This window comes from Jatropha curcas, chromosome 4, assembly GCF_041381405.1.
Source record: "Jatropha curcas cultivar XTBG-Jc1 chromosome 4, XTBG_Jcur_1.0, whole genome shotgun sequence".
Lineage (NCBI taxonomy): Eukaryota > Viridiplantae > Streptophyta > Magnoliopsida > Malpighiales > Euphorbiaceae > Jatropha > Jatropha curcas.
Window position 1 is genome coordinate 4502851 of NC_143154.1, and position 16865 is coordinate 4519715.

A 16865-nucleotide genomic window follows, 5' to 3' on the forward strand; every position below is an offset into this window, starting at 1 on the left:
GCTACGTCGTTTTTGCTTAAGGCTGCACAAAGAAAACATGCGCCGCTGGTTCTCTACTTCTATGGTTCTTCTACTCATTCACAGTCTTATTGTTCTACCTTACCGTCGCTCCGTGCGTGGCCGTCGCCACGGCAGCAGTCCTGCTCTGCAACCGTAGTACCAGTGCCAGGTTCCTTCATTTCCATTCTTGATTCTTTTTTGTTTCGTTTTCTATTTATTTTCTCGTTCTCCTTTGTCCCTTTTTTTTATGTAAATACATATACATAAACAAAGAGGAGGAGTTATTGAATATAAGCCAATTCATCGCTATATGATTGAAATCTGACATGTTCGCTTTGTTAATTCAAAGTTTGATTTGTTAAGAAAGATTAATATTCTGTAGAGAAGCTGAGATGGTTTCTTTGACCATCTTGTTCTTGCTTTTAAGTTTTTGCCTGTTTATTCTCTGTATTGAACTAGTCTTAATTAAATCTAAGGAACATGTTATCTTGATGATTGCTTTTTTTCTTTGTTATTGTCTCTAAAGTCGGCTGTAGCTAGCTTAATTTGCTAGTGTAAACTGTTGCTTTTTATTATTTTTTTATTTGTTATTTTTATATTAGGAAAAAATGTGTGGTAAAATAATTTATTTGCCTTTTCTTTTAGTCATACTTTTCATGTATAATAATTTCACTATTTATTTGTTATTTCGTCTAAACTGAGTTACTTTAGACTATGAGAATGAGATTATTTCCTTTTCATTTACTCGTTGTTGGTTTTCCTTTTCTATTTAATGATGTTATATATTTTAAATATATTTCCATTTAATAATGTTATATATTTTGAATATATTGTATCTAAATATAATGTCAAAGTTTGAGAGTATAGATTGCAAAGATAGTAGCAAATATGATACCAATATGTGAACACTTTCTTATTCTATGATGATTTATTATAGTTTATTATGTTTTAATTGATTTTTAGTTTGTTATTGTTATTATTGTTATTGAATTTTTATAGATTTTGATTGTCAAATTATTTAATTGAGATATTGGTTTGATTGTGTGTATTATTTATTTAGGTTGAATATTAATGCATGTTGGAAATGGAAAAGTAATTCCTGGTATGAATGTTTATGGTGGGCCAGGTTTGACTCCAAGTAAATTGTATCCTCTAATTTAATTCTGGTGGTGAAGGTACTGGAGATGGTTACTCTAGTTCATTATGTTTAGAAGGTTCTTTAGATCCTAAATTTGTTAAGGGCAAAATAGTGGTATGTGACAGAGGAATAAATTCAAGAGCAGCTAAAGGTGATGTTGTTAAGAAAGCAGGAGGTGTAACAGTGATTTTAGCTAATGGGGTTTTTGATGGTGAAGGTTTAGTTGCAGATTGTCATGTACTGCCTGCTACTGCTGTTGGAGCTTCTGGTGGTGATGAAATTAGAAGGTATATTTCTGTTTCTTCTAAATCAAACACACCACCTGCTGCTACTATTGTTTTTAAAGGTACTAGACTTGGCATTAGGCCTGCACCTGTTGTTGCTTCATTTTATGCAAGAGGTCCTAATCCTGAATCCCCTGAAATTTTAAAACCTGATGTTATTGCTCCTGGTTTGAATATTCTTGCTGCTTGGCCTGATAAAGTTGGACCCTCTAGCGTTCCAACTGATAACCGAAGAACTGAATTCAACATTCTTTCTGGAACTTCAATGGCCTGTCCTCATGTTTCTGGTTTAGCAAGGCTGCACACCCAGATTGGAGTCCAGCTGCTATAAGGTCAGCCTTAATGACCACTGCTTATACAGTCGATAATCGCGGGGAAACAATGCTTGACGAGTCTAATGGAAATACTTCAACTGTGATGGATTTTAGTTCTGGTCATGTTCATCCACAAAAGGCCATGGATCCTGGCTTAGTTTACGATGCATCAACACTTGATTATGTTGATTTTCTCTGCAACTCAAATTATACTATTAACAACATTCAAGTTGTAAAAGAAGGAAAGCAGATTGCAATGGAGCAAAAAGAGCAGGTCATTCAGGAAACTTGAATTACCCATCAATATCTGCTGTATTTCAACAGTATGGGAAGCATAAAATGTCTACACATTTCATTAGAACAGTAACTAATGTTGGGGATCCAAATTCTGTATATAAAGTTACAATCAAGCCACCAGGTGGGGTTAATGTCACAGTAGAGCCAGAAAAGCTTGTATTTAGAAGAGTTGGGCAAAACTTGAGCTTTCTTGTTAGAGTAGCAAGTAGGGCAGTGAAATTATCACCTGGAGGGTCAAGCATAAGAAGTGGCTTAATAGTTTGGTCAGATGGGAAGCATACAGTGACCAGCCCTCTAGCTGTTACAATGCAGCAACCTCTTTAGGAATTTCGCTTTATATTTGGGTATTCTGTAGGTTTATATATAAATATTTACATATGTCATATCTTTATGTACAAAGAGAAATGTATGAGGAGGGTTTAAGGTTTTCTATATCAGAAAGTAAGAGTTTGGCAATTGGGTTTTTAATGTATAATTAATTTGGGTAAATGGATCCAGATTCAGTGAAATCAACCTTGTCTAATTTAGCATTTGGCAATGTAATTGCAGCAGCTGCTCGCAATTATCAGAAGGTTTGATTTCTGAAATTGGGTCATTACAATATGAGATTTTCTGGTTAAAGAACTTGTTAAACATGAGCAAGTGGATTTCATGTTTTGGGTTGAATCCTTTTTGGCTAAACCTACAAAAATCCTGAGCTATGCCACTTGTTGCAATGACACTCTAAATTGATCTTATTTCCAGCAACTTAGAAACTTATAAATATTTCGCCCTGAATTCAAAATCAGATAAGATTTATAATAAAATAATATAGAAACAGGTTCCACCCAGTCAGCTTGTGATAACTTAACCCAAGCCCCTAAAAATACAAAAACGCACAGTTTTGATCTTCACCAAAACCCCTGATTTCTCTCTCCCCTCTCCATCGTTCCTCTTCTTTCTTGTCTTTGTGTGGGCAATGATTTGCATTTCCTTTCTTGTATCATCTAGTTACTATTTGTTTATTCTGAAGTTTTTATTTTTCCTTTTCAATTTTTATGTTCTCATGTATTGTTTCTTTTTCTATTCTTCTTCATTTTGCTTTGGCAGTGTTGTAATGGGTTCAGCTGTGTGGTTCAGCTGCTTGAGTTAATAATATTTAAAGAGTTCTCTTCTCGTCTTCTGGGGTAGGCTTTTCTTTTTAACTTCTAAATTAATTTTCTTTATTTTTAACTTCTAACTTTCACTCCTCTGTTTAATTGATAAATTTGCTTGGTATTGTTCCAATTTAATCCAAAGGTGCTTTTATTAAGTTTCTTTAGGCTCTGTCTTATGCTTCTTCATTAGGGTTGGAATTTTCCCACTTGGTCTTTCAATCATTTTTCAAGTTTTGCTTTCTATGGTCTCTCGTGGCTTGTGAACTTTTTATCTTTATCTAGTAGTATTCTTGATTCTTCCAATTACTTATCTTGGTCAATTCCACCTGATTTGGGTGACATTTCTAAATTGCAATCTTTGAACTTCTTTGATAATAATTTTGCTTCTTCAATTCTTGTGGAACTGGGTAATCTTTCTAAATTGGTTGAGCTTAATCTTACCTAAAACTAACTCTCTCTCTCTCTCTCTCTCTCTCTCTCTCTCTCTCTCTCTCTATATATATATATATATATATATATATATATATTGTTTTGGAATTGAAAGAAAATTAGAAGGAATTCTTTGAGACTTTTTTAATAGAAGAAATATAAAACAAAAATTTAAAAGAAAATTAAAAAAGAGAGATGAATTGAATGGATTTCTATGTTTAATATCATTTATTAAGTAAAATGGTCTACTTTAATTTTCTGATAAAATAATCCAGCCAAATACACTTGATTGCAACTTTCTTAGCAGTTCAGACACTCAATTGCAAATTTTTTCCCTTTAAACACCAAAATAGAAAAAAACTAAAGAGTTTGGACACCACAAATTTTTTCCCTTTATTCTATTTGTTGAAACTCTGTGGCTGGTCTACAAAATGTCAGAGTTTCCAGTGGTAATGTCTAGAACATTATTGTTTAGTTTTGTACCTGCAGGCGTGCAGAAAGGAATATTTTCTTATCATGCTTTCTATTTTTCAATTGTTTTATCAACTAAGCAACTAGAATTTAATTCGCTTTTGGTGTGAATCAGTCATGCACTGGTTTGTGGACGGAGTTGGAAATACTATTGAGCTGCTAATTATAAAAAATGGAGGTATACTAGAGTTTTCTGAAGTTCTGTTGTCCTTTTGTTTGTTCATTGTATCTTGGATGTTTTGAATTTGTTATTTTTATGATTCTTTCATTTTCTACTGTAGTTTAAGGTGGATTGTGATCTTATGCTTGTGGTTTTGATACAGATATTAATTCTTTGCTGGCATGTTCAGTTGCAAAAATGAGAGTATGGCCACTGATTTCCTCTAGATGTGGGCTGTTAGCCTGGGAAGGAAACAGTCAGGGTCAGAAAAGACACGATAATGATGGACACAGAGTTCTATTGGCAGTTCTTGTGAACAAAACCATCATACTTTGTAGGTGACAAACTCTGGGCTTGCATGTTCCATTTAAGCACGCCAAGTATAAAGAAGAAAAGTGGAATTAGTGTAGCAACGCCTGGCTTTTGCTTCCTTTTTTCTGATACTTTTGCATTTCAATTATTATATATGGCGAGACAAGCCCTCCCCTTATTTCCACATCTTCACCACTCTATCTTCTACATCAATTCAGCCACAATCTCTCCACAAAACTGGCAGGCCTGTGAATATGTCCTTCAAAGAGGTATTTTCACCAAAATTTGCGTCACCAACAGGTCCCTTTCTCTGTCTGCAGATCATCACTCTTTAACTGATGCGAATGTCATTATTAATTCCATACCTGAACCTAATGTCATCTCCTTTTCTACCCTTATATATTCCTTTGCAAAGCTTAATCATTTTGGTCAGGCAATCCATGCCTTCTCACAAATGCTCTCACATGGTATTATGCATGATGGACATGTCTTGCCTACTATTATCAAGGCATGTGCTGGGTTATCTTTGCTGAAGACTGGGAAGCAGGTTCATTGTATTGCATCTACATTTGGATTTGATTCAGATCCGCGTGTATTATCCTCTTTGATACATATGTATATTAAATGCAACAGGATAAAGGATGCTCACAAGGTGTTCAATAGGCTGCCTCAACCAGACATTGTTGCTTACAGTGCTTTGCTTGCAGGTTATGCAAGAAAGGGTTGCGTAAAAGACACTAAGGAGTTGTTTTCTCGAAGGGAAGATGCAGGTGTTGAACTTAATTTGATCTCTTGGAATGGAATGATTGTGGGGTATACTCATAGCAAAAACTATTCTGAGGCAGTTATTATGTTTCAAAAGATGCATTTGGAAGGATTTAGACCCGATGGGACTAGTTTTTCTAGTGGGCTCTCCGCAGTAGGTGGCTTGAAAATCTTGGATATGGGCTTTCAGATTCATGGACTTGTCATTAAGCAAGGTTTAGAACAGGACAAGTGTGTGGTCACTGCACTTATTGATATGTATGGAAAGTGTGCACGTACATTGGAGATGTCAAAAGTATTTGATGAGATGTATCAGGTGGATATGGGTGCTTTTAATGCTTTAGTTACAGGGCTCTCACGAAATGGTCTTGTGGATAATGCATTGAAGTTATTTAGAAAATTCAAGTTTGAAGGGTTTGAATTGAATGTTGTTTCATGGACATCAATTATTGCCAGCTGTTCCCAGAATGGGAAGGATATTGAAGCTTTGGAGATTTTCAGGGAAATGCAGGATGTTGGTGTAAGGCCAAATTCTGTGACGATACCATGCTTACTGCCAGCTTGTGGAAATATTGCAGCATTAATGCATGGGAAGGCAGCCCATTGTTTTTCTCTTAAAAGTGGAATTTCAAGTGATGTTTATGTGGGCAGTGCACTGATTGACATGTATGCAAAGTGTGGACGCATACATGTTTCCAGGCTTTGTTTTGATATGATGCCTACCAGAAACTTAGTTTCTTGGAATGCGTTAATGGCTGGATATGCTATGCATGGAAAGACTAAGGAAGCAATTGACATATTTAAATTGATGCAAAAGAGTGGGCAAACTCCTGATTTTGTTAGCTTCATTTGTGTATTATCTGCATGCAGCCAAGGTGGTCTAACAGATGAGGGTTGGTATTATTTCAAAAGCATGTCCAACGATTATGGTATTAAAGCTAGATTGGAGCACTATGCTTGCATGGTGAATCTTCTCGGTCGGGCTGGAAGGCTGCAAGAGGCATATACCTTGATCAAGCAAATGCCTTTTGATCCTGATGCTTGTGTTTGGGGTGCTTTGCTTAGTTCATGCAGAGTTTACAAAAATGTTGTTTTAGGTGAGATTGCTGCAAAGGAACTCTTTGCATTAGAACCAAAAAATCCTGGAAACTACATTCTTCTATCAAATATTTATGCTTCTAAGGGAATGTGGATTGAAGTAAATGTGGTGAGGGATATGATGAACAGCAGGGGTTTGAGGAAAAACCCTGGCTGCAGTTGGATTGAGGTCAAAAGCAAAGTACATATGCTCATGGCCGGTGATAATTCACATCCTCAAATGACCCAAATTATAGAAAAGTTGGCTGAATTGAGGATGGAAATGAAAAAATCAGGTTGCTTTCTTGATACTGACTTTGTATTGCAAGATGTGGAGGAACAAGACAAGGAGCAGATCTTATGTGGCCACAGTGAGAAGTTGGCAGTTGTGCTAGGGCTTCTGAACACTAGTCCTGGGTCTCCTCTACAGGTGATTAAGAACCTCAGAATCTGTGGTGACTGTCACACTGCTATAAAATTCATATCCAGCTTTGAACACAGAGAGATTTTTGTTAGGGATACTAATCGCTTTCATCATTTTAAAGATGGATTTTGTTCCTGTGGAGATTATTGGTGAATCATGTAAATGATTTCCTGGGTTTGCCATTATTATTCATAAGATCAGTGAAGATCCTTTATCTAGGGCGCAACTGGAGATCCAGTGGTTATTGGGCGACAATGCTTTGTAAGGAACATGAAGGTGAGGGACCTAAACATTGTTATTGAGGAAGTATAGGGTTTTCAGTTGATTTTGATCAACATTTTTGTGCTCTTACATCATGTGTGTGTGTGTGTGTGTGTGTGGTGAATTCACTATGGTAACTGTGCATATGTGTGGCGTGAGTTCGTGTAGTTGTGTAAAGAAAAGCAAGGTTCTTGTTAGGAGTTCTTATTTTTTTAATCACTGCTCAGGGAACTGTAAATTTGCTTAATAATTTCAAAAAAATATATCTTTGATGCGTGTAAATGATTATTTCATTCTCTCTTTATGCCCCTGTCCTCTTGGTCCAAAGGAGAAGAAAATTCCGTGCATTTACATGACTAAATATGTCCATTTGCCTATTCCTAAGAGTTCAGAACTTGAAGATAATCTGTTCAATCTGTTCTCTTTGCAACTTGAGGTTAAGTAATTTTCAAAGTCACAAAGCCTTTCGCAGAATGAGGCCTAGCTCCTAATTTAACATTTGTTTCAGAGTTATTCTTTGTTGTTAACATTTGTTTCAGAGTTATTCTTTGTTATTTGTGAAGTTGGAGCTTCACAAATGTGCCAATGATAGTAATTGATCTAGGTGTAATTATCTTACTAAAAACTGACATCGATTTGTGTTTGAAATCTATGATGTACATCCTTTTTTCTTCAATTGATCTAATGATTTCTTTTTGGAAACTGCAGCTGCTGTGACAATTAGTTCATTGCTTGTGCATTGCATAGCAAAAATATGATTGCTCTGCATTCACCATTGTTGAAGTCACTCTTCAAGCATCAGGTTAGAATTAACAATATCAATGCTATATGCCTCTCAAATTACGAAAATAGCTTGGTAAATGAAGGAAGTAAACTACTGGAAGACAAGAACATCAGGATATTGCATTTTACCCTCAATGTTCTGTTATTTCCACTGATAGAAGGAAAATTTTACTTGATGCATTAGTTTTTTCCCATTTGATTAATGGATATCATTGAGGTTGATTCTCTAACCTTTATGCTCTAAACTGTATAAGATATACACTTTCTCCAAAGCATTTTTTGTGTGTGCGCATGTGTGCATGCACGTGTATTGAAATTCTTTTGTGTGTCTTGTGATCTTGCTGTAATGTTTTAGCGGGCCTGTTCCAGAAGAATATCGGATTTCCTGGGGTGAGTCGCCTCTTGGTTTGATCTTTGCTTATCTTATGGCAGAGTTGGGGTGTGCCCGTTGACATTCACTAATTCCGGAGTGTTTTAATGGTTTTGTTTCCCTTGTTCATAATTTGAACTGTTGTCCGCATAAATGAAAAATGTGAGTCTATCATTTTTTCGTTTAAAATTTAGACAGTTAATTGCCATGGAAGCTTTATCTCCATTTGCGTATATTTCCAGTGTTCATGTAGCAGAATGCTTTTTAAGAATTAGTCACTCTGCTACTGGTGTATCTGCTGACTGAGCAATACTGCTAAGATCCATTACTATCTATCTTGCATTTCTGCTCCTGATCCTGAAAAGCTGCTCAGAAATTATGAAATTCTGATTGATCAGAGTATCAGATCAATTCTATTAAGGACAGGCAACACTATTGATGCTTCAAATAACTTGAAGTTGATTTTTTTTTTTTTTTTTTTTTTTTTTTCCTTCGCTCACTTTCTTACTAAATTTGCCTTTCCGTGCTTAGGAAAGCTCATTATTTTTTGAGGCTGAATTCTATATCTGAATTAGGCTCACTTGTGAAGGTCTGTCCAACGATCCTACTTCTTTCCCAGTGGATTTCTGTTGCTTGATGCTGGCCCTTTCCCAGGTGCTGTTGATCCGTTCATCAACACAAAGATAAAGATGGGCAAAAGTGGGATTATTTGCTTTTATTGTTGTAAAATTTTACAAGTTTTATGAGAGAAAAATACAAGTTGGCATCTGAGATTTCCCAACTGCCAATTAAATTGAAAGACAAAAATAGTTAATCTAAATTATATTCTATGAACAATTTATATTCTCAAATTTATTTGGTCTTTCATAACCAATTTATTTAGGTATAGTGTCACTCGTATCAACATTCTATATTTTATGATGTGTTTTAATTTGTTTAGATAATTTTATGAAGCATATTTTTATCAATCTCATGGAAGAGTTTTGCTGTTGTGGTTGGCAAATCAAACACAGTAAGTAAAACACTGCATCCAGAGGATTTGCATTAAAAGGTTAAATCGTAACATCAAATTAAAGTGCATCAAAACATCGATTTTATATGATTTGTATTTATAAATAGTTTGATTTGATTTAATATTTAAAACAAATAGAATATTCCCTCTGTTTCAAAATATAAATCGTTTTTGGTTTGTTATTTTATTACAAAATATAAGTCGTTTTGTGTTTTTTAAGAAGTAATAAATGATGTTTTTCTAAATGTTGTCATGATTTATATTAAATATAATAAATACTTCACAATCAACTTTTGGTTTTGAGATAAAAAATAATTTGGTCAAATTACTATTGAGTTTGTTATAACATAGGAGAATTATCTACTTCCTTAATTCTTGTATAAAAACCTTAAACTAATTATATTTTGAGATAGAGGGAGTTGTAGTTTGGTTTTATTCTATTTAATTAAACTATTTAAAACTGAATTAAATAGATACACCAAGACATAACCTAGTGTAGAGGTGACTATGGTTTTGGTTCCAAAAAATGTGGAATCGGAATCAAACAGAAAATTAACAGTTTTAGTTTCGATTTAGAATCGGCTAGTTACAGTTCCGGTTCCAATTTTTTAATGGTTCTAGTTCTTATGGTTCTCTGGCAAGTTATTTTGTATAATTTGAAAATCTAATTGCATAATTTGAAATTTTGAAAATTAGAGGATATGTTTGGTATAAAATTTAAATTTTAAAAATTTATGAAATAATTTTCATTTTGGATTTCTTTAAAATTGAATTGGTTGGGAGTGAAGTCAAATATGTTGTTCATATGCATGGATGAGATTGGATTTTGCTTTTCTCCAACTTTTTCCTTGCCTTTTGTGGAACTCGAATTTCCTCCGCTTATCATTATAGAGTAATAATATGCAAATTGAAAAAATTGAGTATGAAAAAATTAAAGAGAATAACTACAGATTGAAGACATTATTTGGATGTTATTAAAGAGAATAATTGGAGATTTGAGAGATTATTTGAGAATAATTTGGATAATAAATATAAATTGAGGAACTTAGAAAGATTGAAGAGTAGCATGTGATGATGAACGAAAATAATGGGATATTTATAGTAAATTCAAAAAATTCAACTTCTATAAATATCCTTAACACTAGTCGTTTATAGCTATTGAGAGGGTTAATTTTGGGTTTCAATAAAGTCTTTTTAAAAAAACATTTGTTGGAAGTAGAAGAAACCTTCGATTCTCATTAGTTCAATAAAACTTTCAAAATCTTCGTCAAACTGTTTGCTTCTCTCGGTTTCTCTAAATTGTTATTTCATGATTCAAAAAATGTTAGAACTATAATCAGACTGCAACGTTTTAGTTTCTCTTCCAGTTTCAAATCTTATCGGTTCAAAAAACTAGAAAATGGTCATATCTAGCATAGTGGTAAGCGTATGTACAATTTAACAATAAATCTAAATTCAAATTCCCTTTCCTCAATATTAAAAAATAAACTAAATTAAACCATATTAATCCTATAAATTTAACTGTTTTTTAATAAAAAAATACTTTATGGGAAGATTAAAATTGACATTTCGAAGTATTTTTAACTGTATTGCAAGTTTAATTTATTTTAGGTTTTGTTTTTAAAAGTAAAATGGTCCCGGCGGGGCTCGAACCCGCGACCTTCGGCTCATAAGACCAACGCTCTAACCAGCTGAGCTACGGGACCATACATATGGTATGTAATTTAAAACTATATCTTTAATATATATGCATTATATGTCATGTAAGATATGAAATCGATAGTCATTGCTAGTAAGAGACAAGTTGAGAAATCACAGAATTAAAACCAAATTATAATTCAACATAATCACCTTGGTTTAATTTTTAACAATTTGAACGGATTTAAACTTGTTTGTTAGACTCGTTGAAAATTGAACTCAATTAAAACATTCAGCAAAAATCATTATAAAATCTTCAATTTTTACTTTAGCTCATTAAATATTTCAATTTAAAAAGTTGTATCTATTCAACACTTTAACTTGCAAAACCACTAATAAAACATTCCAACTTATAAAATTAGATGAATTAAACGCTTATTGGACAGCTAAAAGTATGAAAATTAAAAGTTGTACTAATTAAACATCAAATTAAAGTTTGCATATGAAAGCTGAAAATCATAAAACTGTTGTAGTGAAAAAGTATGTAATATTACTAAAATTCGTAATTTTAGGTGCACAAAAAATTTCTTACAAAATTTTAAGTGGTGCTCAAGATTTTTCAAAAAAAAAAAAAAAAAAAAAATCAAAGTGCAAATTTATGTATTTAATTAGCTTTTTAAGATGCAACTCAGCAAGTCTAATATTGCCAACATACAAGACTAGGCAATTTAGGAAAAAAAAAATTTTGAAATAATTCCTCAAAAATACATAACAAATATGATAATTTGTTAATTTAAAAAATAAATATGATAATTTTTATAAGTAATGTTAAACGGCATAAGTTGTGTCTAGCACAACTGTGTACAGTAAAAGTGAATTGTCCATAATGTTTTTAATATATTTAATTATTCTTTTAGTGGAGAGAAGTGAGAAAGATTCTTTCTTTGATCAAATTAAATTATTAAGACAAAGTGGACCGTTGCTATTGTCGTTGCCATTGCTATCAGATTGACGCTGGCAACCGTGCATAGTGGTCGAAAAATCAAATCAACCCAGAAACTTGCAAACTACGTATCAAAAGGATGAAAATTTCATGAGAACCTCAATTATGATATCAATTTTTATGAATTTCATCGATTTCATCAAAACGCGCAAACTCAAAATCAAATTTCAATTCTCATAGTCCTTCACCAAAGCCTTAAGTGAACATAATCAAGTTTACTTTATAAAGAACTATGAATTCAAGATTATTTCAGCTAGAATTGCAAAACTCGACCAAAACTCAACCGAAAAACTCAAAGACAATGAAAATTGAATTTCTTAGTATGCAAAAATGGGAACTTAAGTCAATTGAATGATGATTAGAAATAGACTTATTGTAACTAGAGGAGTATTTTGTAACCTTATTCTCTTTATACGATGGCCGAAATTCGATTGGAGAATGAGACAGTAAGCCTCTGTTGCTTGACATAAACAAAGGGGAAGAGGAAGAATAAAATGAGATTATCCTCTCCTCTTACACTTTTTACATTCTGGCTTGGTCCAATTATAGTTTGATTCAGTTTGAATCACAAAATCTTAGTTTTCTTTAATTTTCTAGCGGTTCAATTTTTAGTATTATAATTAGATTAGACTAAGAAATAAATGCATTAATTGATTTTACATACTTTCCCTTTATACTAGAAGGCTTTCTCTATTAAAATGATGACAATCTAAAAATAAGGCATCATTCTAGGAATTGAGATTCAATACCTTAATTAGTACATGCAATTAATCAATGTCAAGATATTTTAAATCACTGAAATATAATTATAGGCTTTTTAATTACAAACTAGTATTATTCATAATAATAATAATAATCACCATTTTACCAACAAACGAATTAGTTGTAGGAAGTTTAAATTAACTCAAAAGCAAAACTACATTACTTATGCTAATTACCATTCAAATTCTAATTATATCATAATTATAGGAACAAAAATATAATTTTCTTCTAATTTTAATTATAAATATTGTTGCTATTATTTCCAAATTAGCAATTCTCCTATACTATCATCAGCCAAGAAAAAAATAAATACAAGTTTGAGTGGATTTAAAATTTAATAATTGAGATTGAGATATATTTACAACTAGTTGTAAACCCGCGCTTCACGTGCGGCTATATATATAATTTGTAAATTTAAAAAATTTAGATAAAATTTATTTTAAAATAAAAATGAGAAATAAAATAATTAATACAATTTATTAACTAAAAAAAATATAAAAATTGAGCAATTAATACAATTTATCATTATCATTGTTAATTTCAAAAGTTAGTTTAGATTTCAAATATTAATTTATGAAAAAAGGAAAAATAAATACTCAAAAATTATTAAAAATTTAGAGAATTTATAAAAAAAAAGAGAAAAAGCAATACTTAAACATGAGAATGCTACGTCAACTTTGTAAAGTTTTTTTTCTTTGGTTTCAGGATTATATATATATATATATATATATATATATATATATATATATTCTTATAAAAATAGGTTTTATTCGTTAGATCGTCATTTTATTTTTAGAAAATCATTAATTGTTGTCAATATTATATAAATAAATAAATAATTTTATTTTTAAGATGAATAGATTATTTTTTATTTTGATATTATATAAATAAATATTTATTTATAAGTGATTGTGGGGAAGGGTCTGATTTAGGGGAAAAGGTTAAATTGATCCCACAAAAATGATATTTTATTTATTAAATTGGGTGCAATTTGAAATTAGGGTGCTATTATAACTAAAGTTGAAATTAAAACTACCTTCTTTTTTTTTTTTTTTTTGATTTAGCCTGTCAACTCTATTAGTACTATCTTAATTACTTAGGAACATGCAATACAAGTTAGGGACCTTCTCATTTAGGTTATTGGCTTTGTAAATAACCGGATAATTGCTAGACAAGGAATGAATTTCTTCTCTCTCGTTTCCTTTCATTTAATAAAAATAAATAAATAAGAAAAGAAAATGCAAATGACATTTTCGGTCACATTTCCCCTCACAGTTTAATTTCTATTAGACATATAGTCTCTATCATAAATAGATATTTTTATCCTTGTATTTATAAAAAAATATATTTGAATCGCTACCTAATGCAGATTTATAATGTATCTTTTAAACATAATAACTTATCTTTTTTTTGAAAGGAACACTGCATCTTAACTTATATTATTAGAATTAAAAGATAGAATGTCTTACAAATACTAAGGAGGGATATCTCCATTCAAAATCAGGCATAGAAATAGCCGTTCGAGCAATTATATGAGCCAACTGATTCGTTGATCTCTTAACAAACTCAATAGCCATGAATGGTAAACTCATTAAAATAGACTTACAATCACCAACCACCAAAACAAAATAAGACATATCTAACCTATCAAATTTCAAGGATTGCACTAAAATCTGATAGTCAGATTCAATAATATCACAAGGCAAGTGCATTCTTTTGTCCAACTAAGAGCCTCCCTAAAGCATAGTGCCTCACCTAGCAACGGGTCTGGAAGAGCTGGTATGGTACATGATCTACCAGCAATACACCTCCCTTGAAAATCACGAAGTAACATGCCCATACCAAAAGCATTGTGGCCATGAGTTTACGACACATCAATATTACATTTAATATATCCCAAATTAGGAGACCGCCATTTAACTGATGCTGTGGTAGGACATCTTTGTGAAAACGAGAAAGCTTGAGTTGTTGTCCATTCCTTCAAGCTTTGTCGAGCATGCATCAGAATCAAAAGCGGAGAACTACAGCAGGACTGCCACACAAATTGATTTCTGTTCCACCAAATATTGTGCAATACCGTCGGCACTTCAACTATAATTTGCTTCTCTCTTAGCTTCAAGTCAGAAAACCAATCACTCACACTGTCAACCAGATGCCAGCCAACAAGAGAACTCAACCACACTTGTTTGGCATGCGTATGGAGAATTAACGCATGAATAGTAATCTCTGGTTCGACTCCACATATCGGGCATAGAGGCGATATATGGACCTATTTTTTATTCAAATTAACAGCACACGGTATTAAATCAATAACCATCCTCCAACCAAAATGTTGGATCCTTTTAGGAGCAAGAGATTTCCATATAAGAGACATGAAATCACCTAAGTCACTAGTAGGGACTGTCCAAGTTGAGTAGCCAACTTATAGCCACTTGCCACTGTTTATATGGCCTTAGAGTCATGAAGCCATATCCATGCATCCTGACTTGTTGTCAAAGGAAGTGGAACCTATAAAATTAATTCTGCATCCTTTGCATTAAAGAAATCACGTACCACCATTTCATCCCAATGAGCACAGTCTGACACAATTAAAGAGAAGACACAACAATCAGACATTATGAATTAGTGGCGTTGTAATCCAAAAATTAGACTTGCCTGGCAGCCATGGCTGGTGCCATTTCTGGTATCCTGCCCGATACTTATACGTCTGTAGCAACCTTGATAGAGTAGCACTCTTGCTTCACGAACATTGCGCCATCAATAAGAGGGATTATTTCTAAGGGGTGCATCCCAGAAATCAACATCCGAAAAATACCTCTCCTTAAGAACCATAGCAGGCAAAGATTGAGGATTCTGCAAAAGGCGCCAGCCTTGCTTAGCGAGAAGTGCTAAGTTAAAGTCATGAATGCGATAATAGCCCAACTCCCCTTGATCTTTAGGAGCACAGAGTCGATCCCATCTCCTCCAGTTATTCCCCCTTATTGATCATTAGAAGACCAGTAAAAAGCATTTAGCAAAGTTTCAATCTTACGACAAGTTTCCATTGGCAGTAGAAAAAGAGACATAAGATAATTATGAGTAGTTTGTGCAACCATCCTAATAAGAACATCCTTTCTAGCTTTTGACAATAGCTTTGATTTCCCGCCAGCAAGCCATTTAGAAACCTTGTCGACTATAAATTGAAAAACTCCATTCCTGTCTCTACCAATGATAGAAGGCATTCCCAAATAAGATCCATGACTATGAACCTCCTGGATACCCAAATTCTGACAAAATAATTGTCGTCCCGGTACCGCTACGTACATTAGGACTGAATGAAACAATGAAATTGGCTAAATTGATACTCTGACCGGAAGTTGCCTGATATAATGATAAACATTGCTTCAAATGCATCACCTCCCATACATTTGCATGGATTAAAAATAAACTGTCATCATCAAACAACAGATGAGAGATTGATAAGCCCGATTGTGCTACCTTTATACCGTGAAGCTACCCTTGCCTTACATATTTTGTAATAATAGTTGAAAGTCCTTCAGCACAAATGATAAACAGATATGGTGACAGAGGGTCACCTTGTCACAAACCTCAAGATGGACACATTCCTCACTTCCTTAAGAAATAAAATAAGAAACAGAGGAAACAATCTTCATAATATTAGCAATCCACTCATTAACAAAACCCAATCAGGCCATCACATTGTTAAGGAAAGCCCATTCAATTCTATCATATGCTTTAGACATATCTGTTTTAATTGCCATGAATCCTTCTCGTCCCTGAGTCTTGCGTTTCAAAACATGAAAACATTCTTGCGCCAGGATGTTGCTGTCTATAATTAATCTACCAGGCAAGAAAGAACTTTGTGTTTTGAAAATCACTAATGGTAAAACCACCTGCAATCGATTCACCATCACCTTTCACACTACCACGTCCACCACATTAGATAATGATATTGGCAGCAGATCGGAGACACACTCTGTAGACTTCTTTTCGGGTAATTAAATGATGTTTGTTCTATTTCCTCTGGGTAGAGGACCATTCGATTTAAGGACATTCAAACAAGCAACACATAAATCATCTTTGATAGTATCCCAATGGGTTTGAAAGAAGACTGGGTTAAAACCATCGGGTCCTGGTGACTTGTCTGCGTGCATTGAAAATACAGTAGTTTTGACCTCATCCCATGAAAAAGGAGCAAGTATCATTGCATTTTGAGAATCTTCTACGTT

At 33.2% G+C, this 16865-nt stretch overlaps 1 protein-coding gene, 1 non-coding gene and 1 pseudogene across 12 annotated transcripts; 2 read left to right on the forward strand and 1 right to left on the reverse strand.

Annotated features, from left to right (window-relative positions):
- The first annotated feature begins 16 nt into the window (after positions 1 to 16).
- On the forward strand, positions 17 to 9072 carry LOC105645522 (pentatricopeptide repeat-containing protein At1g20230). 11 transcript variants are annotated; one of them, XR_016320627.1, is made up of 5 exons: positions 23 to 169; positions 3123 to 3199; positions 4185 to 4247; positions 4393 to 7083; positions 7777 to 8262. XR_016320627.1 is itself a non-coding variant. In XM_089720715.1 (3 exons), the coding sequence occupies exon 3, from the start codon at positions 4588 to 4590 to the stop codon at positions 6958 to 6960; it is 2373 nt and encodes a 790-aa protein (XP_089576841.1). In that variant the 5' UTR covers positions 1285 to 1425; positions 3123 to 3199; positions 4393 to 4587; the 3' UTR covers positions 6961 to 7372. The 11 variants fall into 11 exon arrangements, 1 of the variants encoding a protein (XP_089576841.1); XR_016320621.1 differs by lacking the exons at positions 23 to 169; positions 4185 to 4247 and adding exons at positions 1285 to 1425; positions 8753 to 9072 and having other exon boundaries at positions 7777 to 7870; XR_016320624.1 differs by lacking the exons at positions 23 to 169; positions 4185 to 4247 and adding exons at positions 1285 to 1425; positions 8797 to 9072 and having other exon boundaries at positions 7777 to 7870.
- LOC105645521 (subtilisin-like protease SBT1.5 pseudogene) lies at positions 1072 to 2489 on the forward strand (annotated as a pseudogene).
- A 1793-nt stretch (positions 9073 to 10865) lies between the features above and the next one.
- On the reverse strand, positions 10866 to 10939 carry TRNAI-UAU (transfer RNA isoleucine (anticodon UAU)). The gene has a single exon. It is a non-coding gene; the product is annotated as a tRNA-Ile (tRNA).
- Between the last annotated feature and the right edge of the window lie 5926 nt (positions 10940 to 16865).